The sequence below is a fragment of the Bos grunniens genome, chromosome 2, assembly GCF_055505025.1.
Source record: "Bos grunniens cultivar Pamir isolate PY7600 chromosome 2, Bosgru_T2T1.0, whole genome shotgun sequence".
NCBI lineage: Eukaryota > Metazoa > Chordata > Mammalia > Artiodactyla > Bovidae > Bos > Bos grunniens.
The window spans coordinates 109,664,025-109,688,961 of NC_141166.1; the positions used below are offsets into that span (position 1 = coordinate 109,664,025).

The following is a 24,937-nucleotide window of genomic DNA, read 5'->3' on the forward strand; positions in this document are numbered from 1 at the left end:
GGACGTGAGTCTGAGTGAACTCCGGGAGTTGGTGATGGACAGGGAGGCCTGGCGTGCTGCGATTCATGGGGTCGCAAAGAGTCGGACACGACTGAGCGACTGATCTGATCTGATCTGAAGTGTACTTACAAAGTATAAGCTGTTACTTTTACAAGACACAATTTGTGATAGCTTTTGTTAAAAAAGGTAACTGAACTTGGTTTCGGAGGTTGAGTGATTCCTAAGCAAGAAGGTGAGGATGATGAATGATTATGTTAAGAATGAAATTTTTCTCATGTCTATGGGGCCTTTGGATGAAAGAGATATGATACTAAAGGTGTTGCCCCTTGTTCATTAGTTCAATCCCTCCCACCTCACCCCACACTTGGTCAGTAGAAAGTCACACCAATCCTTTAATCCTTTATGAAGCACAGGTTCAATCCCTGAGTCAGTAAGATTTCCTGGAGAAGGAATTGGCAACCGACTCCAGTATTCTTGCCTGGAGAATCTCATGGACAGAGGAGCCTGGCAGACTGCAGTCCATGGGTAGTGCACAGTCAGACACGACTGAAGTGACTAAGCACAAATGCCTCATTCCCTATACCTCTGCACTTGTCAGAGATCTCATTCCTGTCTGAGAGCCCTCTATCAAAGTTTCATTTGAAATTAGTAATGTTTGTTTTGAAGAATCACCCATCCCGACACAGCATCAGCCTGCTGTCACCAAGGCCTGAGGAAAGTGGGATGCTGATACCCAGTGGGATTCTGCTGCAATGTTTGACTCCACCGTAAATCCCTTCTTGATTCTCACAGAGAAGTTCTCTTCAGCCACCACATTCCAAGTCCTGTCTGTGGGGTGATGCATGATCCTCAGAAGGGGAATAGGATGAGGTATGGGCTCATTTTCTATAATTAATCCCCAACAACTCAAACCCCATCTGCCGTAAAGTCCTAAAGTCCCCATGTGATGAAATTCCCCTCTTTGCTCTAGTTGAGGTCTCCTGGAGGGATTCATATGGTGGCGAGCTGTTTTTGCAAATTGAAACTGCTTAGACAGCTAGAGGAAGAGCTTCTCACCGCCTTGGAGAAAATGCCTGCCTTTAATCCTGATGGAAAAGACTCTACTGGTTCCAAATTATTTGCTGAAAGTAAGGGAAATTGAGTGCATTTGACTTACTGTATAACCATATATTCAAAATGTCTACATAGCTACATTTTCAGAAGAAAAGTGTCAATATGAGTTTTCAAGATGAGAAATCTAGACAGGGGACTTAAGAAACTGTCTAATCAAGAATACATTTGAGAGGAATGCAAATTAATTTATTATTGCTGAAACTAGCTACCAAGAAGAGTGTTGAATCTCTTTCCTTTGACAACCCATTGAAAGGATGTCTGCCTCATAGGGTTAAGTTGGTGTATTCTCTATGCCTATTTCAGTATAACAGATGGATAATTTTTAAAATTCTTATAAGATGCCCTTGAAGCTCAAAGTTGTATCTCTCAATGCTTTATATTTATTCACACCCTGTAAATAAGTTTGGTGCATAAAAAAAAAACAAACACCAAAATACCTTGGTATAAGAGAAAGTCAAAAGACTTGTTTTTTAAGAAGTAATTCATTTCTTAAGGATATGAAGTCTGTATATTCCATATTCCAGCACTTCAATTGAACTTTATACAGTAATGGAAATGTTCTATGTCTGTACTGTCCAATGTTGTAGCCACTAGCCATGTATGGCTATTAAAATGCATTTCATTACTTTCTTAAAATGCAGCTAACATAACTGAGAAATTGCATTTTAAAATTTTATTTATTTTTAATTAAAGTTAAATAGTTATGTGCATCTGTGGCTACTGAATTGGATAACACAGATCAAATCACACAGTGCTTTTCCCTGAAAAAAAAAAAATTTTGTTTTTTCTTTTTAATTTATTTTTTAATTGAAGGATAGTTGCTTTACAGAATTTTGTTGTTTTCTGTCATACCTCAACATGAATCAGCCATCGGTTCGGTTCGGTTCAGTCACTCAGTCGTGTCTGACTCTTTGCAACCCCATGAATCGCAGCACACCATGCCTCCCTGTCCATCACCAACTCCCGGAGTTCACTCAAATTCATGTCTATCGAGTCGGTGATGCCATCCAGCCATCTCATCCTCTGTCGTCCCCTTCTCCTCCTGCCCCTAATCCCTCCCAGCATCAGAGTCTTTTCCAATGAGTCAACTCTTCGCATGAGGTGGCCAGAGTACTGGAGTTTCAGCCTTAGCATCATTCCTTCCAAAGAAATCCTAGGGCTGATCTCCTTCAGAATGGACTGGTTGGATCTCCTTGCAGTCCAAGGGACTCTCAAGAGTCTTCTCCAACACCACAGTTCAAAAGCATCAATTCTTCAGCACTCGGTTTTCTTCACAGTCCTAGGTATACATATACCCTCCCTTTTGAACCTCCCTCCCATCTCCCTCCCCAGCCCATTCCTCTAGGTTGATAGAGAGCCCCTGTTTGAGTTTCCTGAGCCATATAGCAAATTCTCATTGGCTATCTATTTTATATGTGGTAATGTAAGTTTCCATGTTACTCTTTCCATACATCTCACCCTCTCCTCCCCTCTCCCCATGTCCATAAGTCTATTCTCTATGTCTGTTTCTCCATTGCTGCCCTGTAAATAAGTTCTTCAGCACCAGTCTTCTAGATTCCTTAAATATGTGTTAGAATATGATATTTACCTTTCTTTTTTTGACTTGCTTCATTCTGTATAATAGGTTCTGGGTTCATCCACCTCATCAGAACTGATTCAAAGGCGTTCCTTTTTTTGGCCTAGTAATATTCCACTGTGTATATGTATCACAACTTCTTTATCCATTCATCTGTCGATGGACATCTAGGTTGCTTCCATGTTCTAGCTATTGTAAATAGTGCTTCAATGAACAATGGGATACATGTGTCCTTTTCAATTTTGGTTTCCTCAGGGTATACACATAGGAGTGGGATTGCTGGGTCATATGGTGGTTTTATTCCTAGTTTTTAAAGGAATCTCCATACCGTCTTCCATTGTGGCTGTATCAATTTACATTCCCACCAACAGTGCAAGAGCATTCCCTTTTCTCCACACCCTCTCCAGCATTTATTGTTTGTAGACTTTTTGATAATGGCCATTCTGACTGTTGTGAGGTACTATCTCATTGTGGTTTTGATTTGCATTTCTCTAATAATAAGCGATGTTGAGCATCTTTTCATGTGTTTGTTAGCCATCTGTATGTCTTCTTTGGAGAAATTTCTGTTTAGGTCTTTTCCCCACTTTTTGATGGGTTGTTTGTTTTCCTGGCATTGAGTTGTATGAACTGCTTGTGTATTTTGGAAATGAATCCTTTGTCAGTTGTTTCATTTGCTATTATTTTCTCCCAGTCCAAGGGTTGTCTTTTCACCTTGCTTATAGTTTCCTTTGCTGTGAAGAAGCTTTTAAGTTTAATCAGGTCCCACTTATTTACTTTTGTTTTTATTTCTGTTACTTTAGGAGGTAGGTCATAGGGGATCTTGCTTTGATTTATGTCATCGAGAGTTCTGCCTATGTTTTCCTCTAAGAGTTTTATAGTTTCTGGTCTTACATTTAGTTCTTTAATCCATTCTGAGTTTATCTTTGTGTATGGTGTTAGGAAGTGTTCTAACTTCGTTCTTTCACATGTAGCTGTCCAATTTTCCCAGCACCATTTATTGAAGAGGCTGCCTTTGCCCCATTGTATATTCTTGCCTCCTTTGTCAAAAATAAGGTACCCATAGGTGCATGGATTTATTCCTGGGCTTTCTATCTTGTTCCATTGGTCTATATTTCTGTTTTTGTGCCAGTACCATACTGTCTTGATGACTGTAGCTTTGTAGTATAACCTGAAGTCAGGAAGGTTGATTCTTCTAGCTCCATTCTTCTTTCTCAGGACTACTTTGGCTATTCAGGGTCTTATGTGTTTCCATGTGAATTGTGAAATTTTTTTGTTCTAGTTCTGTGAAAAATGCCATTGGTAATTTGATAGGGATCACAATGAATCTCTAGATTGCATTTGGTAGTACAGTCATTTTCACAATATTGTTTCTTCCTACCCAGGAACATGGAATATCTCTCCATCTGTTTATGTCATCTTTGATTTCTTTCATTAGTGTCTTATAATTTTCTGTGTACAGTTCTTTTGTCTCCTTAGGTAAGTTTATTGCTAGATATTTAATTCTTTTTGTTGCCATGGTGAATGGGATTGATTTCTTAACTTTTCTAATTTTTCATTGTTAGCATATAGAAATGCAAGTGATTTCTGTGTATTGATTGTGTATCTTGCAACTTTGCTGAATTCACTGATTAGCTTTAGTAATTTTCTGATACTATCTTTAGGATTTTCTATGTACAGTATCATGTCATCTGCAAACACTGAGAGCTTTACTTCTTTTCCAATTTGGATTCCTTTCATTTCCTTTTTTTCTCTGATTGCTGTATCTAGGACTTCCAAAACTATGTTGAATATTAGTGGTGAAAGTGGACACAGTTGTCTTGTTCCTGATCTCAGGGGGAATGCTTTCAGTTTTTCACCATTGAGAATAATGTTTGCTGTAGGCTTATCATATATGGCCTTTACTATGTTGAGGTAGGTTCCTTCTATGCCCATTTTTTGAAGAGTTTTAGTTATAAATGGGTGCTGAATTTTGTCAGAGGCTTTTTCTGTATCTATTGAGATTATCATATGATTTTTATCTTTCAGTTTGTTAATATGGTGTATCACATTGATTAATTTGCATGTATTGAAGAATCCTTGTATTCTAGGAATAAACCCAACTTGATCATGGTGTATGAGCTTTTTGATGTGTTTGCTAAAATTTTGAGGATTTTTGCATCTATGTTCATCAGTGATATTGGTGTTCTTTTTTTGTGTTGTGGTTGTCTGGTTTTGGTACCAGGGTGATGGTAGCCTCATAGAATGAGTTTGGAGGTGTTCCTTCCTCTGCAATTTTTTTAGAGTTTTAGAAGGATAGGCATTAGCTCTTCTCCAAATGTTTGATGGAATTCTCCTGTGAAGTCAAAAATAGTTTTTTATATTGTCACCTGTACCACATGCCTGTGAGACAATGTAAATTGATATTAACTGCTTTATTTCATGTAGAAAAATTTGCTGGTGGAACATGGACAAGGTGTGTTTATTCCAGTCTGGAGATCTTCTGATTAGCTCAGGGATGTTACTTTTCAGATGAAAAAAAAAAAAAATAGCTACTGTCAACAAGGTATAAAACATGTATGTGTATGCATGCTAAATTGCTTCAGTCATGTCTGACTCTGTGACCTCATGGATTGTAGCCCACTAGGCTCCTCTGTCTATGGGGATTCTTAAGGCAAGATATCGGAGTGGGTTGCCATGCCCTTCTCCAGGGGATCTTCCCAACCCAGGGGTCAAACACACATCTCTTAAGTCTCCTGCATTGTCAGGCAGGTTCTTTACCGCTAGCGCCACCTGTGAAGCCCACAAAACGTGCATGGTGATAAGTAAATCCCATTGTGATATTTACACATTTGAAAGGAAATTTTTAAAAGCTAATAGTAAATTGCTGTGATTTTGAGGAAAATCCTCTGCAGATCTGAAAGTCTCTCTGTGGAGCTCTCTTGTCTTACTCTGTTCTATGGACTGGAACCACCTTGGTCTCCCAGGACTCTTAGCTCTGTTGCCTCAGACCAGAGAGTCTGGGTTTTTCCTCGCTCTGTGCCCCAGAAACCTTTGAAGGGTCACAAAACTGAGTGGAGCTTTATCCAATATTCCTATGGATGGATGACATCCTGACCAAGTTTTCCTGCTTGGCTGGGTCTGTCATACCTATACTCTGGATACCAGTACTTCTGAAGACATTCAGAAACTGTTTAAAAAGAATCGCCAATGTCTAGTTGCACCTGAGGATTTGGCCCTCATTGACTGACTGTCCAAGCCTCTCTGGAAATTGCAAACAGCCTCCTGGAAAAATGGACCTCAAAGTTTCCAAGAAACTAAGGTAGTGTTCCTAATTTTTCCTTCCCCTTGTAATGCTTTCTGAGGCTGATTCCATACTGAAGGTAAAGCAGTGGTACTTGTTTTTTTAAATCTTCATTTTGTTTTTTCTTTTAAAAAATGCTAATGGCAAGCAAGGTCTATAAGAAGCAATATTTCAGAAACTTCTGCCAAATGACAGCAACTCATTAGAAAACTCTAAGAAATATAAGTGCTTCCTTTTAGTTCTGCAGAGGACAAATGCAATTTATGTCAAATCTGTGGCTGATTTGGTGTGGAGTACTAATTATTGTCTTTGCTATTCTTTGATGGTGATCACAGTGATGACCTGGAAGAAATTACGTCTTGTTTCTTTTGGCAGCACAGATGTGATTGCACTCAAAGAGGGAAGAAAATCAAAGATTGAGGTTATAAAGGTTAATGTAAGACCGATTAATTATTTTCTGTTTGAATTTTTAAATTTCTTCGAATCTTTTTTTGAAGATTTTGCCACAAGATTTCTGAATTTGTCTGCAGCTCAAAACCTGTGATATTTTCCCTGAAGACCACTGTGTTCTAAAGAAGCTGCTGGGGACCAGGGACGGTAAGGAGAGAAGGGTGGCAGCTGTGTTCCTGCCTAGCGGGGTTTGTGGCACAGACCAGGGGCTGCCCCCAGGAGCGATCAGTCCCACCCTCCTCGGCCCATCTCCAGTGCTGGCGCACGTGGGAGCCGCAACCTCTGCCCTTGGACAGCCTGGGCACTCTTCAGGAGGAGCAGGCTCATGTGTGCTGAGAAAGAAACCCAGAGCTGGTTAAGAGGAAGAGCTTCCTTTCTCCTCCAGCTCCCTGCTGCCCTTCATATCAAGTGGGCCAATCACACCCCAACTTCTGGTCAAGGACTTGACTTCTCCTTGGATTCAGTCTGTATCTGAGGAACAGTACAGGCCAGAATGTGATGTCTCCTCACATACCCTGCCATGGATGGAAGAGGTTTTCTAAAGGTACACATTGCATTCACCCATCACTGCCTTTCTTAGACACCACCATTGCCCTCAAGCTCAACAATTGTGCATTGAAAGCATCTGATCCTTGAGATCTCTTTTTCTTCAGAATCATTCCGAACTCTGCCTTTTTATAATTTCTTTTTGAGTGAAAGAAATCATAGAGGCCTTGCTGTCTTTATATTTAAAGATTGCATTGACTTAACAAGGGGGAAGTAAATATTCCTGTCTGAGTTTGTGAAATTTTTGTGTGAGTCTAACTCTTTTAGCATTGAGGTGTTGACGCCCTGCTCCTGCTGGCCAATCAAAAAGTGGTACCACATGTCCCTGTATAAATCCCCAAAGGTGTCAGAACTCAAGAAGGCAGGTGTTAGCAGATTCACAGACAGATAGATGTACGAAAGACTTTGTGGAGCTTGGCAGCAAGTACCCTGGATCAAGTTCTTTGACTAGGTTCTAACATGTCTCTGTGTTTAACTCCTGGGATGCTGGGAGTCCTTTTAATGTTGGTGGATTCAATTGACCAGTTTCTCAAATGAGAGACTTAAAATGGACTTAGGATGAAAGGTTCCTTCTAGTTCTGAAATTCTGCAACTCTAAGGATCTCATTCCATAAAACTGGAAGAAGAGGCAATTACATTAAATGTTGTGTGTGTGCTGCCGCTCAGTCGTATCTGACTTTTTGTGGCCCTATGGTAGTCCACCAGGCTCCTCTGTCAGTGGAATTTTCCAGGCGAGTGTACTGGAGTCGGTTGCCATTTCCTGCTCTAGGACATCTTCCCCATCCAAGGATCACCTGTGTCTCCTGCATTACAGGCAGATTCTTTACCACTGAGCCATCTGGGAAGCCCTCACATTAAATTTTACTTACTTGCAATGAACAAGGCTGTAAATTCTAAAATGTGCTCCATTTTGTAATATGATACTTTAATAAACAGGTTTAGATTTATATAATACATTTTGGTCTTTAAAACATCCTATTCCAATTAGAATCTGAACTGTATCACTAAGAAAAGAGATGCATAGAGATGTGAAATAATGTAACTGATGTTTGAGGCCAAAAATAGTCACATGAAAATATTCACAGACTTCCTACTTGCTTATCTTACATAAGGAAGAAAGTATTAGTCTCTCAGTTCTGTCTGACTCTCTGTGACCCCATGGACTATAACCCACCAGGCTCCTCTGTCCATGGAATTCTCCAGGCATGAATACTAGAATGGGTAGCCATTCCCTTCTCCAGGGGATCTTCCCAACCCAGGGATCAAACCTGGGTCTCCTTCATTGCAGGCAGATTTTTTATCATCTGAACCACCAGGAAAGCCCCTTTCTCTCTGTATCAACCTAGTGGGGTAGGATGGGGGGAGAGATAGGAGGGAGGGTCAAAAGGGAGGGGATATATGTACACCTATGGTTGATTCATGTTGGGGTTTGACAGAAAACAACAAAATTCTGCAAAGCAATTATCTTTCAATAAAAAATAAATTAATTAACAAAAAAGAAAAGAAAGAAAGAAAGCCCCTATCTTACAAAAGAGATTCTGTAACTAAATCACCAGCTCCATTTCCCTTTCCTTAACATCCTAAAGAGGATATTCTACTTGCTGGAAGAAATCCTAGTGGGATGTGTATGGTAACAGGCTGACTGAGAAGAAGGGGAAGGACAAAAAAAGTCTGCTTTGTGTGAAGAAGGCTTGGAAGTACTTAACCAACTCTGCTATATGAGGAAAGTGATTAGAACTTTGAAATAGCATTTTAGTAAGTTTGTTGTGAACTAATTATGGTTCTCTCAAAGACATAAGGGGCTTCCCTGGTAACTCAGCTGGTGAAGAATCCACCTGTACTGCAGGAGACCCTGGTTTGATTCCTGGGTCAGGAAGTTTCCCTGAAGAAGGGATAGGCTACCCACTCCAGTATTCTTAGGATTCCCTGGGGGCTCAGATGGTAAAGAATCCACCTGCAATGCAGGAGGCCTGGGTTCTATCCCTGGGTTGGGAAGATCCCCTGGAGGAGGGCATGGCCCAACTCACCCCAGTATTATTGCCTGGAGAATCCCCATGGACAGAGGAGCTTGGTGGGCTCCAGTCCATAGGGTCACAGAGTCAGATGACTGAGTGACTAAGCACAGCACAGCATAAAAACAAAAAGATAATGTTTACTTTATAATTCTTTATGGCTGTTGAAATGTACTTCTTGACTACAACACAACTCTAACATCAAATTATATGATGTCAAGACTTTTGAGGATGACCACACTAATTTAAATTAGAGGTTCAGTTCCACATAGCTTCAAAAATCTTCTCAAGCTCAAACAGGGCTCCTTCTGTCTTTTTTTTTTTCCTAACTTCCCCACCCACCCCCAACATCTGACAAACACTTATTAAATTCCTTTCAGTGATAGAGATACAAAGTTGAGTTCAATATAGGCCTTTCCTGGGGGCAATTCCAGGGGGTCCAGGCTCGGAATAGCCTGGACTATGTCCAGCCTGTGGGCTTGGAAGAATTGGGTTGAGACTGTCTCCAGCTACAAATTAGCTGGTGACTTGATTCCCCATCTATTCTAGTCCATTCTGTTTCAAATTCATCCTCTTCTTGAATTACTTTCTTTTCAAGTCTGGCTATATCCCGCCCATGGAAGCCAGGCCATTCCCAGTCTGGCACCAATTTTATATTAATAATGTGAGAGGATGAGAAAGCATAGTCACAAAGCACCAAGTGTTTAAGTAAATGTCTCCTTTGCTTTAAGCGTAATGAAGCAGGGTACGTGAAATGTTTCTAGAAAACAACTAGAATGAGCTGCAAAGGACATCCATCCAGTGACATTTCCTTCTCATAGCAGTGACATTTGCAAAAAGACATATTAATTCTTTCTTTCACTTAATGTTTGTGGAATACCTCTGGATTTAAAGGTCATATTTTGAGGTCATCTGTGAATACATCAATATTTCAACATTGCTTTATTTATTTAAATGTATGTTCCAACATTTTTTATTAATAAAAATCTTACTCTATCTACTGAGTGTGTTACTCTATAATTGACAACAACAATTACAACTACAACAAACCATTTCAGTGCTTAAACAAGTGAAAGGTGTTTTGTGTGTGTTTAACAGGATGGCTGGGGGTAGGCAGTCTAGGTTGCAATAGCTACTCAACGGTGTCCAAGAATCAGGCTCAGTCTGTCTTCCTGCTCTGCCATCCACAGTGTATGGCTTCTGTCCAGGTGGCCACAGCATGGTCACTGTGCATCCAGGAAAGAAGAAAGGGGGAAAGCAAATGTGTTTTCTTCAACCCAGGCTTTATTCCAGAAGGGAAAGCCTCCACAGAGACTTGTGCCTGAATTTCATTGACCACAGCAGTCACATGGTCTCCTCTAGCTGCAAGAGTCTGGGAAGGTAAGTATTTTACTTTCCAACCTCTGAAACAAGCATGCAAGGGGAGAGGGTGTAGGATTGGGTGTCAACTTAACTCCCTATGTATATAACAACGAATGCAACTTAGAGCTGCCTTCCTCCTCTGCAACCTATGAAATGGTTTCACAATAACAAAAATTATGAAGGCAACGTGGCTTCTAAATTATGAAATGCTTTGTGAATGTTATTACAGGGTATATTTACATAATCCATTGAATTTTGAACTTCTAAGGAATTTTATGAAAATATTGTTCATCTGTTATGTTGATTCCATACTTGATCTATCAGAAGTATATACTCTCATACCTATGATATAATCTCATAGCCTGATTCATGTTGATGTCTGGCAGAAATCAACAAAATTCCATAAAGCAATTATCCTTCAATTAAAAAATAAATAAATATTATAAGAAGAAAAGAAAAGAAATACATACTCTCAACCAATAAGATAGCACAACTTTCTTTCTTGTCTATAATCATTCTTAATTATTATATACTCATTTGGGGTCACCTTGAGTGAACAGTTCCCTTTCTATTCCCAGCTGCTCTGTTGTCCTCCCGTTTATCTCTTTGTATCTGAGAGTAGAGGCTATCCTTGTATTATAGGAAGAAAGAAATTGCCGACTCACTGTCTGGCTGTGTATTCTTCTTGCTTTTCCTACTGCACATTCTGTCTTAGTGATGGTTTATGGAGTTTAGTAGCTGCATCCAGACAGCTACATGCCAGTCACGTGTACCCTGATGACTCATTATGAGCCTTAGGATCCCATATAACTCACTAATGAGCACATTATAATGCTGGCCAGTTCTAATTAGATGATAATCATGTGCATTGCTTTATTTACAGTCTATCCATTTAAATTAATTGGGTATTTAACTGAACACAGTGTGAAAGAAATTGGAATTGGATTTCAGTTAATTTCACCTGCCATCTCTTATAGGCAGGTGAGATTGTTCATTTGACTTGGAAAGTTACAGCAATACAAATGGACATAATGCTTATTTTATAATGGTACACACGCATATGTAAATATATCTCAAAACATGTTTGGAAAGAGCAGCCAAATTTGCAATTTTTTATCTTCACTAATATCCTTATTGATCTGATTGCAGAGAGATTCTACATGCATAAGACATATTAATAAATCCAACTCATTAGCTGGAAATATAATGTGTGATCCTGAAACAGACTGATGAGAATATTCTGATATTTTCTTAGGATAGGAAACTTACCTTTAATGCATTAAAAAATATGTGGTGAACTATATCTAATTATGATCCTATGTATTTTCCTCTTTAAGAACATAACATCAAAATATTACTGGATTTACATTTTTAAATGAGTGTACGATTGCCAAAAATTGTATGCATGTCTGCATTATTAAATTCAAAGTGTCTTTTTATTGAAATAATTTCCCAAGAGCACAGGTAGAATAGACCGAGAGTAACTACACGAAAAAGTGTTTCTAGACAAAAAGTTGGAGGTCAACTCTTCTATTTTTTTTCTCAAATAGTAACATTTCTGGTTTATAGGCACCTGCTTCCATACAATTTTGAAAATCTTACACGGCAGAATTTCTTTAGGTGTCTCTCATTCTTGAGACTAGCTTGCTGGGAATAAAATTCCAGAACAGAAATAATTTTCCCCTCAGAATTCTGAAGGCAAATTTTTATGTCTTCTCACTTTCAGTGTCACAGTCAAGAGGTCCTATGTCATTATGCTTCTTTATTACATGTTCCCCTTCTCTCGCAAGCTTTTAGTATCTTCTCCTTTGCCTCAGTTTTCCAAAATTGCATAATGGTGTGCCCAGGTAAGATCTTTATTTATTATATTTGACACTTTGTGAACGCTTTCAAGTTGGAAATTCATATCCTTCAACTATAGGACATATTCTTGGACTATTTAATCATGTTTCCCATCAGTTTTCTCTGAATTTTCTTTCCGGAACTGCTGTTAGCTAATTATTGCATCTCCTGAATTGTTCCTCTAAGTCTTTTTATACTTTTCAGGTCTTTTTGTCCTACCCTCAGAAAAATTTTCCCAACTTTATCTTCCAATCCTTGTATTTTTTTCTTCCATAAAGTTTTATTAACTGGGGTTATGGAAAAAGTTTGAACACAGCAGAACCCATCCTGAAAACATTAGAAATTACAGAAAGACTTGAGATCGTGTCAGTCACAACAGATTAAGCAAGTCTTTCCATCATCTGAGAAACAATAATATAAAATTTTAGAAACCAAATCTTCATGAGTGGTACAGGATACATGACAAAAATGAAGACATTGGCAGTCCCTGACATTGTAAAATAAACTTGCAACTTTATTTACTTCTGTATTTTTGAAGTTGTAATTCAAGTGTTTTCCCAAATCATTTCAAACCCTCTCCAGTCAAGCTCTTCCCTCTCATCAAAAACTTCCAAGTATCTTATTTAAAAAATAATTTAATCATCCATTCTATTCCAGGAAACTGGCATCCTCCCAGCACATAGCTTATGTTCTTCCTCTGAAACAAAAACTTAAAACAAATGGATGTTGGTCTTTTTTCTTTAGTATTACAGGATAAGCACGTGTTTCCTACAAAGCTTAATTCCTTCTCAAAGGCATCTTTATTCTGCAACTTATCACTGCCATTTGTCATAAGTAGAATGCTGCCCTCTACCCTCTCCCTTTTTGACTTCACAACCATCAGTTCTTCTGTTGTAACTAGTTAACCTGCTAAACCACCTGCGTGGTTATTCACCAGGAAACACTAGACCAGAGACAGACATAATATACCTTGATATAATAGCCCAGGCTTACTTTGTAGGCAGAATTTCATTTGTTGTCCATGGGAAGAAAAGACTTACACAAGGTAAAATCCACTATTTTCACTTCATGCTGGGACTTGGGGAAACAAAGGACAGCAACCAATGTGGACAGGGGTGAAGAGGAGTACAAGGCCCAGGATAGAGTGCCCTGCTCCAGCCACACGGCAGAACCTAGTCCAGAAAATGAGGACTTCACCACCCACGTTCTACACCTTGAATCTATAAATCAACATTCCTGACTGGTAAACCCTTTTTAATACCTGTCTTTTTCTGCCCCTTTCAGTCTGAGAGTGTCCTCCTTTCTCTCCTCATCCTTAGAGATGGATGAATCTGCTTTCACATGCAAGAAAACTTTAATCAAAAAACAGCCGGTCTTCAGTCCTTCTGTTCTTCTCCATATGACCTTGGTCCAGCTCAGTAGATATTTGTCAAGTGTCTAGTCTAGACCAGGCTCTGTGTACCTCAAGCGTTCAAAATGCAAGGGATGGTTCTCTGCCCCTGGGGAACTCCAAGTCTTATTTTCTCCACATCACGACGTCTCGCTAATTCCCATGGAGTAACTGGGACTGGTGAAAGCACCGGATGATGGCTGCTTGACATTGAATTCTTACCGCCAATGACCCTGGTTTCTTTCATTTTCTATATACAGACATTTAAAACTAAATTATTGTTGAAGGTAAACTAGCTCAGGTCCAATGTATGTCTGTAAAAGTAAAATATCATTATTTCTGCTTAAAGAAAAAAAAAAAAAAACAGTCCGTGGCACTCCCTGTAATTGGTGTACCATCTGTGCATGAATCTCACAAGTCAGGTCAGCTGATGGGCGCTCCTGTGGTAACAAGTTTGTAATAGGCCCCTTTCTGAGCCATCAGTTCTTCATGGGTCCCCTTTTCAATTACTATCCCCTGTGACATGACAGCAATGATATCTGAGTTCCGGATGGTGGACAAACGATGGGCAATGACAATGCAGGTTCGACCTTCTCTGGCTTTGTCCAGGGCAACTTGCACTGTCTACAAAGAGAAGATGGAAAGTTGGTGCAAAGACATATGTTTGTTCTGTAGTCCACTACTGTCTGAGTTCTGCTTCATACCACCTGAGTAAATCACTATATTCAGGGCTTGATATGAGAGAGAGGTTTAAAGAAATACTTGCTGAATGCAATGCATCAATGACTTAAATTGCAGTCCACAGGCTGAAAAATTTCACTGAACCTGTAATGAACCAAACTACAAGACCATGAAGTAGTTTTACATTACTCAATGGTCTAGTTTACTATTAATAAAATAAAACCAGGGAAACAATGTAAGATAGCAGTTAGGTGGTCATTCCCTACCATTCTTCATTGAGGACAATTTAGCTGTCTCCAAAATGGAATCCTAATTTTTAAGGAGTTAATTATAAATGGTAAATTTCATAATTGTGTTTTGCCCAATTGCATCTACTTTTATGCAAAATGCATGTCAGAAACCACCTCTTACTTTGTTTTGTATGCTTCCCATCTGCTCTGCCACAGAACTTTAGAACTGTAAAATATGAAATGCCTAACAGATGGCCAGGATTATTTTATTTTACTTAAGATAGCTAATCATTTGCCCTTGAAAAAAAAGTCACCTAACCTAAACAATTTAAAAACAATTCTTATTTTAAAGTTAAATTTTTTTTTATTTGAAGCAATCCTATTTTAAATCCTTTCTCTAAACTATTGTCTTTTGGTTCCGCAAAGGAGTAGCCATTTCTATGGTTAATGAATCAGAAAATTAACAATACTACCATTTTATAAGGACAAATATTACAGCAAGAGACTCATTCACAATGGTCTAAGGCTTAGAAAATCAATACCTACCTTTTCACTTTCTGTGTCTAAGGCAGAAGTGGCTTCATCTAGTAGCAAGATTTTCGGATCCCGTACGATGGCCCGAGCAATAGCAATGCGTTGTTTCTCTCCTCGAGAGAGTTGAGACCCCTGGGACCCAACATTAGTTTCATATTTCTGGAAAACATATGGTAAATTTGAGAACCAGAAGCATGCTCCTGTGCTTTACGGAGCCCCCATCAATGACTCCTCAGGATTGAAACAATTTGTTGTTTTATGAAATTGTGAATCATTTCTATAAAGGACTTCAAATCCATCTAGGATCTAAAAAAAAAATATGGCATTTGTAACCTTTCATGCTGGAAAACAAGGGGACTTTGTATGCTTTTCTGTGTATTTATTTTTTAATCTCTTTCTCCTTAGTATGAGATCCTCCCTGATGTAAGATTCCCTGATTTCCAATCTCCTGTCTGGAAGATCTTTCCAAGACAGAATCGTCCTAGAATGTCAGGACCTTTGGGAGATCTTCTCATCCATTCCCTTGTTGAGGTGGCATTGTTCTGGAATGCAAGCCTTGCTTTGAATTTTACTCTTGCTGTATACTAGCTCTGTGATCATAAACAAATTATTTAAATTTCTGTGAGCTGCAAACTCACCTGAAAATGCAGATATTAATAACCTATTCACATATTTGTCACTTTTATGACATTATGGAACAGCATCCCTCGCTGAATGCTTGTGTAAAAAAAGTTACATTCACAGAATATTTCCTGTGTATCAGGTATGGTGCTAACTACTCTAGCCAGATTATTATTTAATGTTCACAGAAATCATTTTCTCCCTATTACCTATTTTTCAGTTTCTTTTTTGAAAATTTTTCAGTTTCCATGTTTTCATTTTTTTGTGCGATCAAACACCAAGAAAGACCATTGGTGGATGGAAAAATTTAGGGTCAATGTTACACTGCATTCAGACTTGGCTCTGGAAAGTAAGACTTACTCCAAACCAAGTGCAACTTACTCTACATGTATAATAGTTGCTGCCAAGAAATGGAATGACAATGACAGTAACAACAGAAGCAGCTTTCTTTGTGTGGCTATTTTGTATACTCTTTCATTCTAAGTTACCTTTTACCTTTTTGTAGATGACTGAGTCTCAGAAAAGAAAAGTAGTTATCCTACAGTTACAGAAGTAACTTTACACTAGAAAGTGACCTCACTTGGATTCAAATCAACGTCTGCTCCAAATCTCAGGATTTTTTTTTTTTTTCAATTATGCTAAGCTGATACACAGGGCTTTCCTAGTGGTTCAGACTATAAAGAATCTGCCTGCAATGCAGGAGATCTGGGTTCAATCCCTGGGTCAGAAAGATCCCTTGGAGAAGGGAACAGCCACCCACTCCAGTATTCTTGCCCGAAGAATTCCATGAACAGAGCCTGGAAGTCTACAGTCCATGGAGTCGCAAAGAGCTGGACACAAACAAGTGACTAAGCACACACATGCAAGCTGATGCTCAATGTGGTATTACTTTTTGTACAACGAGTTCTATAACATACCTTGCATTGGATAATATAATACTGTTCAAAACTAATGATCAGGGACTTTCCTGGCAATTCAGTGGTTAAGACTTCACTTTCCAATAAAGGGATTGTGGGTTCGGTCAAGGTCAAAAAACCAGAACACAAACAACAGAAGCAATATTGTAACAAATTCAATAAAGACTTTAAAAATGGTCCACATCAAAAAAAATTGCATAAAGCCCTAAAGATTATGTTGATGGAGGACATTTATTTTGCTTAAAAGGCTGAGACAATCCCAGGGCACTGGGGAATAAGTTGCATTGCCTTTGACCTTCTCCTTGAGCCACAGTCATAATGACTTTCTGGTCGTTCTACCTGTCTCCCTCCCTGTCTCCCATCAGGAATGACTCTGACTGTGTACCTACCTCTGGGAGGGACATGACAAAGTCATGCAGCTGAGCCTGCTTCGCAGCTTCTATAACCTTTTCCATAGGGATTTCTTTGGTGTTGTCTCCATACTTGATGTTGTCCATTATGCTACAGGCAAACAACACTGGTTCCTGGGAAACGATTCCAATGTTTGAGCGGAGGAAGTGGATGTTTACATTTTTGCTGTCATGCCCATCTATCATCTGCCAACAGAGGTGACAACCAGGGCACTGAATTTTAGAATTTCAGCAGTGAGGAAAGTTCATATTCTAGAGTTAGTGTTATGCAAGATGCGTGCTTTGCTTAAGAGACAACAAGCTCAGGATTCTTGGAAATAAATTATGCTGCCTTTGACCTCTGGAGATGGTGTCTGCCAGAAGCGGTGTCAAAGCTGTGATCAGACATGGTTTTGTTTGTTTGTTTCCCAAACTCTAGCTCTACAGGTGGTATCAAACAAGAAAGGCACTCAAGACATTTTCTAGTTTAAAAAACAAAAACTTCCCTTATCATCCTCTCCAAGTACACATAATTGCTCAACTTTGAGACTCCATGGGTTATGAAATGGGGTTTCCTATGTAAAGCTACTGGACAATATAAGAATCAAACCCGTTGATTTCAATGATACTAACCTCTGAATGATTGAAGATAATGAATCCCAATAAGAAAGGTGTATATTTATTCACTTGGTCAACCAACAGACATATACAGAATAACCTGCCACAAAGGCACCATGCTAGGCAGTCTTTGGTATGCTATAGAAAAAAAAAATTCTATTTTCTAGGAACTCATGATCTATTTTTATGATTGCATAGCATCATGGACTCAATGGACATGAACTTGGGCAAACTCCAGGAGATAATGAGGGGCAGGGGGGCCTGGTGAGCTGCAGTTCATGTGGTTGCAAAGAGTAGGACACAACTTAGTGACTGAACAACAACAACACGATTTATTTAGGCAGTTGAGTACAGGAATTCAAATATCTACCATTTGAGCTCTTTCACTTAAACGACCTAGAACAGTAAAAGGACAGTATGTCTAACATACTACTATAAAGTATTTGGCCCCATGATTTCAGAAAAAGACTATGTTAAGTGGTATGGATAGACTATATTTTAGATAATTTTTTGACAGCATAAAACACAAACACTACTAGAAAAAGTATATGGCATTCCTCAACAATTAGCCCTTGCTCCTCTTCCTTCATGCATTTTCCATAGTACTTATACACTGCTGCTGCTGCTGCTAAGTCGCTTCAGTCGTGTCCGACTCTGTGCGACCCCATAGACAGCAGCCCACCAGGCTCCCCCGTCCCTAGGATTCTCCAGGCAAGAACACTGGAGTGGGTTGCCATTTCCTCCTCCAATGCATGAAAGTGAAAAGTGAAAGTGAAGTTGTTCAGTCGTGTCCGACTCTTCTCGACCCCACAGACTGCAGCCCACCAGGCTCCTCCATCCATGGGATTTTCCAGGCAAGAGTACTGGAGTGGGGTGCCATTGCCTTCTCTGACTTATACACTGCAAAGCACTAATACTTAATTAAGTACTGGAACTGTTTGCTAATTGTTGTCTATGTGCGAGTATTGTAAGCTCCCAGAAGACAGAAGACAGGCTTCATGCTCCTTAGAATTTCCCACAGGAACTAATCTGGGCACATCACAGGCACCCAATTAAACACTAAAAACATTGAATGCCTGCATTTGTTAGCTTCCTTAAGAGCAAAGAGGATTTTTAAAAATTGCATTAAAGGTGGTATTTTTCTAAATGAAAAATGTCTGTAATAACATTTTACAATGATATAATAAAATACATTGTGTTTATGAAATGCAAGGAAACATATTGATTTTTTCCATAGGCATTGCTTTTTGCCTGTGACCAGAACATTCACTGAGTACATTCAGAGAAATATGCTTAATATGCATGTTAATGTTAAAGAAGTTGAACATGAAGAATTCGAATTCCTGTATGTCATGTAGTTAGTTCACAGTCTACACAGGTGATAGTCATGAAAGATCTGACGTTTGGTTAAACTGGATCCTCTCCTTTGCAGAGATCAGACCCCCCAGTGCCATGTACTTCTAGAGCCATCAATCACCAAATAATTTCAAACAAATAAAATCTCTATACCTAAAATTAATAAGTGATTATAATCTTCAGATAATCAACTCTTACTCCTTATTTTCATAATTTCCTGGATTTTACCACTATCGGTTTGCTTGTTTCCCTGTTTTGCTTTATGCAAAGGAAACTTTAGTTACCTCTTTCAAATTTCCCTCAGCATTTCTCCTCATCATGTTATCTATCCTCAATTGCAATGACAATTATGTTATTCAGGGATATCAGAAAGTCCTTTTTCAAAATATGTGGATTCAATCAGACCCACACCTCTGAATCATTTCTTAGAAAAATGCTTACAGATGCACTCCAACAAAATAAGAGGGGAAACTAAAGAAAGAGGAAAATACATGAATTAGGAAATAATGGACCGAATCCAAAAGCTACTGCAGGAAACTCATAGACTGACAATTGCTTAACAGATACAGGATGCAATTAGTCCAGGCTGTGGCAGAAATAAAGGAAAGAAGCAGGCTCCTCAGAATAAGTATCGATATAGAACATGGGAAGAACCTAAAGATTTTATAAAGGCAGAGAATACAAGAAAAAAAGAAAGTCTTTCAGAAAAGCAAGAAAGGAAACTGTGATGCTAATGTACCTCACTCCTTAACTATGAGATGAACAATATTTCCATAGCCATAATAAAAGTTAATAGATTTTCAACTTTTAGAATCAGCCTAGAGGAAAAGCATGGAAGACAGTAAATAGTATAAACAAAATGCAAGCATTTTATATTCTTGATAAAGTAAAAGTGTAGCTATTAGGGATTGAGAGGCAAAAAAAAAAAAAAAAAGGGAGGGGGAGGAAAAAGTGAAAATAGAGGTAGAATTGCTAATCTCATCTTAGAAAATGAGGATTCAAGAGATGTTATCTGCAGGTGATGGAAAAGAAACAGAGCTGTATTGATTAAATTTCCAAAAAGAGAAGCTTTTAAAAGTAATATAACCATATTGGGAGGAGGTGGGTCAAAGGAGGGGGGAGGAGGAGGGGAATCTAAATTTCCATCTCTTGCGAATAAATCAACAGAGGGTCTAAATTTCTTAAGTAATGAAATAGTAACATGAGCATATTACTTAGGGACACTGAGGTAATTGTTGGGAGATCTAAAAACATCAAGCGATTAAAAATAGTTGCCTTTGAACAGAAAAAGGGGGGTGGGGTAGAAATGGTGGAATAAAAGGTTGATTTTGTTTTGTTTTGCTTTAACAAATATTTCTTATTTTACTTTGTACTCCTCTGCATATATTATTTGGAAAGATAGAAAGGAAAAAGAAAAGAGAAATAAATTCTGTGGAAAATAAGCAACAAAGCAAGCCACCAATTTTTCAAATATCTTTACCAAAGATGTAAGGCACATGACTTACATTATTATTTAGACTTTAGCTTCTTGAACCAGGATTGTCTCCGATTTTTCATATTAAATTCCCTTTCTGGGGAGGGAGGAGGGAGGAGGGTTCAGGATGGGGAACACATGTATACCTGTGGCGGATTCATTTTGATATTTGGCAAAACTAATACAATTATGTAAAGTTTAAAAATAAAATCAATCAATGCAAAAAAAAATAATAAAACAAAGAAAAAAAAGAAAAATTCCCTTTCTTACTCATTTATCATTGTGTTTCTCATCGCCCCCACTTTTTCTGTTCCCACTCATTAGTCTCCTGATTAGTCTGCACTTTCTGCCCCATTTACAGGTAAGTGAATGCTTCTATTAAGTACACTCATCTCCAGCTTTGCAGTTTTCTTTGCCTATCTGGTCAGGAGACCATCTGGAACTGGGAAGAATGAATCTAACATTAGAAATTGTGAGGTAGAATCCGGTCAAGCAGCAAATGACTGGACCTAGAGAATAGAGACCAAGGCAAGCGCTGCAGAATGAGAATGGTAAGGCACAACCTTAAAGACCCCCTTTAAGAAGTTGGAGATCCTCTGCAGAAAGCTGAATTCTCAAAGGCATTTGCATTGCTTACCACCTTCCCTTGGTCAGGATCATAGAAACGTTCCAACAGCTGAATGCTGGTGCTTTTACCACATCCACTGCTCCCAACAAATGCCAGGGTTTTCCCTGGACCAACAGACACTGAAAGACCATTCAGAACTTGTACATCAGGGCGGGAAGGATATGTAAATTTACAGTCAACAAAGTCAATCTGTCCCCGGAAGTTGTCCTGTGGATGGAGAGATTAGAATTATATATTCTCCTACTAGAATCTAGACTGTTGAGAATGCACCTGAGTTTTAAATCCTTGCTTAAGATACCTTCAACACCAAGCTGCCAAAATGTAAAGTATAAAGACAGCAACTTAATGAAACAGCATTCTATTCCCTATTTTAACAGATGTAGAATAAACGGAGGGTGGGGCATTGAGTTTAAAGATATTTGATTCCTGTTATAACCTAAGGGGACTTCTTTTCAGTCATTCTGCATGGAAGAGAAGAAATGATTATATCACAGAAGCCAGTAACTATGCAAACTCCTACAGTTCTGTTCCCCCAAAGATTTAAAATAATAACTTTACACTTGAAATGACCTCCACAGAAAGTTACTTGAACCCTGAATTGCAAAGGTGAAAACCTTCAGTTGTACTATCTGACATGTGAACTCTAGAAATGGATAGACATTTAATAAACCACACAGAGACTTGCCTTTTACTGAGCTGGAGGAGAAATGGGGCATTTGACCAATTTCAAGATTTCTGAATTTAGTTAACTTTACTGGAGTTTAGGTTGTTTTCCTCTCTTGAACATACTGGGATATTAAAAATCAAGCAAGGAAGATTTAAAAAGACACCTGTAGGGACTATCAATTAGAAAAAGTGATATTTCATTGAGATCAAATTGATTTTCTGAGAGTCCACATGAAGGCATGTGGAACTAAGATAAACATGAAATAAGTCAGTATTACTGGACAGGAGAAACTGGTTTTTCTACATTCCATAGCAGAACATCAGTAAAATCACGGTGATTGAGCAAGTCTCAAAGACTTATAGCTTCATTCATTCTGGAACTAAGTGTGTTTTATAGTAACTGTGTATTATAAAACAAGTATTCACTGAATAGAATTGCCTTATTCAAATGCCAGCTCCATGAATAATTTTAATGCTAATGTACATCATTCTTTTACATTGGTAAATCTACTATCTGCTCATTCTGAGTGCCTATGAATGCACCCATATACTGCAGAATTTCAAAACTAACTGGTCTTAAATAACCAGCCCCAATGGCTGTCCAGCAGACACACCCTGCACTCCTTACCCCCACCTCCAATACCTACCCATCTTTCACCTGCACTGCTGTACACATTGATTGCGGGTCGTCGGTCCAGCAGTTGGAAAAAGCGTGCAGCTGAGATTTTGGCTTTGGCATAACTTGGTGTGTAAGAGGAGGCTCTCCCAAGAGCTGTTGCACTCAGTACAACTGAAGAGATCACCCTGCAATCAGACAGACACCCAGCTAGAAAGGGGGCAGTGTGGTTGGTGTGGTGGCCTAAGAGGCCAGAGTTTGGGGGGTCTAGCCTTGGCAATGGCACCCCACTCCAGTACTCCTGCCTGGAAAATCCCATGGACAGAGGGCCTGGTGGGCTGTAGTCCATGGGGTCGCTAAGAGTCGGACAGGACTGAGCCACTTCACTTTCACTTTTCACTTTCATGCATTGGAGAGGGAAATGGCAACCCACTCCAGTGTTCTTGCCTGGAGAATCCCAAGGACAGGGGAGCCTCGTGGGCTGCCATCTATGGGGTTGCACAGAGTCAGACATGACTGAAGCAACTTAGCAGCAGCAGCCTCAGCCTTGGAAAGGACCGAACAGCCTTGAACAGGTCTCTTTAGACTTATCTGGGAATGGGAAGATGGGGAGATGAATGGTGTTTAAGTTGTGTTCTAACAAGAAAGCGTGAGGGGAGGATTGCACAAGGGGCTTCAAATCTCCAAACCCAGCTTCAAGTAGAGCGGCCTTTAAAAAAAAGTTGTTTGAGAAAAAGACTTCTTGGGGGAAAAAAGAGAGTAGTTGAAAGATCACCAGATTGCCTTGGACTTTTTTACTGGGGGTGGTGAAAAAGTTCATTGGAACATTTTCAAAGTTGTTATGGAAAAACCCAAATGAACCTTTTGGTCAGTCCAATCCAATGTTAACATTCTATGAATCTATACATCAGTGTGTGAAAGACAATGATTGGTGATATAAGCATCAATTCTGTACCAAGCAGGCATGTAATTCATGCTTCAGAGAAGCATGAGGAAGATGTGATTGCCTGAATCCTTCTACTCGTCCCAGCTTATGCACATTGTGTGTGCTTGTGCTCAGCTGCTTAGTCGCTCAGTTGCATCCGACTCTTTGTATGTTTTACTGCTCAGTTTATAAGCAGAAACAGTTTTAGGGCAGACCTGCAAACCCAAACATCTCCAGGATCCCAGTCCAAAGCTTAAAGCAATGACAAGCACCTGGAATAAAACAGGAAGTGATAGGAGGTCATCTTTCAGTTTTTAAAGAGAAGCCAGAAATTGAGAGTTTTCTATAGTCTCTGATTTTTGCATGTTGGCAAATAATTCTTCAAAAATCTTATCTAAACTAAATAAGTCAACAGTTTGTGATTTCCAATTTGGGGTTAGTAGCTCTAAATGTCAGAAAAGGCAATGGCACCCCACTCCAGTACTCGTGCCTGGAAAATCCCACGGACGGAGGAGCCTGGAAGGCTGCAGTCTATGGGGTCGCTGAGGGTTGGACACGACTGAGCGACTTCACTTTCACTTTTCACTTTCATGCATTGGAGAAGGAAATGGCAACCCACTCCAGTGTTCTTGCCTGGAGAATCCCAGGGATGGGGGAGCCTGGTAGGCTGCCGTCTATGGGGTCGCACAGAGTCAGACACGACTGAAGCGACTTAGCAGCAGCAGCAGCAGCTCTAAATATGCAAAAATTTAGAAAAGAGAACTTTCTGGTGGGTGGAGGGTGTAGTGGGGCAGGAGAAAAATTTTCTTTTATTTCTAGGAGAAGATAGAAGGCAGGAAGACAGAACTGGTTCATGACTTGAGAACAGACTTTTAATAGGGCTGATTTTCCTAATGTCCTCCAGGGTTTTCTCAGACCATCTCCCCCCTCATCCTTCCAAGGTCCCCCACCCCATCACACCACACTCATATACATGTACACCCAGTTCCTTTGTACCCTGACACCCTCAGGCTCTGGAAATGTGAGAAACTGGACTCAAAGCTAATCTTAGAAGAGCAGACTCCAGCTATAAGAAAGGAACATGATTCCCCTGACTGGGTCTTTGCTATCTCCACCTAGGAAGAGTCAGCTGGAGACTTCCCTTCTTAGCGAGAAGTAGAGTTCAAATAAAGTAGATCTATGAACCATCTTATTTTAGGCTTCTAGGTTTTCTCAGCATTAACCAGTATGGTAGACTGTGAAAATGCTTAATTAATCTTATTACTCTATACACATCCCTTTGCAATACGACTTTTTACTCCTCTGATATTGGGACTTCTAGTAAGAAATATATATTTGGTTTTCTGTCATTTTCTGGCTTGGAGCTTCTGAACCTGTGGAATTCTCCAAATTTTGAGAGGATCAATGTGTCTTTTGTTATGTTAAGAAACCGGCTTTTCTAAAAACTCTGGATAACCTAAGGATGGGCTTCCCAGGTGGCACAGGGGAAAAGAATCCACCTGCCAATGCAGGAGATGCAAAAGATGTGGGCAAGAGATTCAGGTTTGATCCCAGGGTCGGGAAAATCCCCTGGAGTAGGAAATGGCAATACATTCCAGTATTCTTCCAGGAAAATTCCATGGACAGAGGCATGTGACAGGATACAGCCCATGGGGTCCCAAAGAGTCAGACATGACTGAGCGACCTAAGGATGGGGGCACGTCACACACAC

General features: G+C 39.4%; 1 protein-coding gene across 4 annotated transcripts in view; it reads right to left on the reverse strand.

Annotated features, from left to right (window-relative positions):
• Positions 1–11,753: 11,753 nt before the first annotated feature.
• The window catches only part of ABCB11 (ATP binding cassette subfamily B member 11), an 84,196-nt gene continuing 71,012 nt past the window's right edge, over positions 11,754–24,937 (reverse strand). For all 4 annotated transcript variants that reach the window (XM_086370828.1, XM_086370836.1, XM_086370847.1 and 1 more), the window contains 5 exons: positions 22,333–22,489; positions 21,029–21,226; positions 16,944–17,150; positions 15,029–15,175; positions 11,754–14,195 (listed from right to left, as the gene is read on the reverse strand). In XM_086370828.1, coding sequence (XP_086226954.1) covers positions 13,995–14,195; positions 15,029–15,175; positions 16,944–17,150; positions 21,029–21,226; positions 22,333–22,489 — 910 coding nt within the window. In that variant the 3' untranslated portion in view covers positions 11,754–13,994. The remainder of the gene's footprint in view (positions 14,196–15,028; positions 15,176–16,943; positions 17,151–21,028; positions 21,227–22,332; positions 22,490–24,937) is intronic.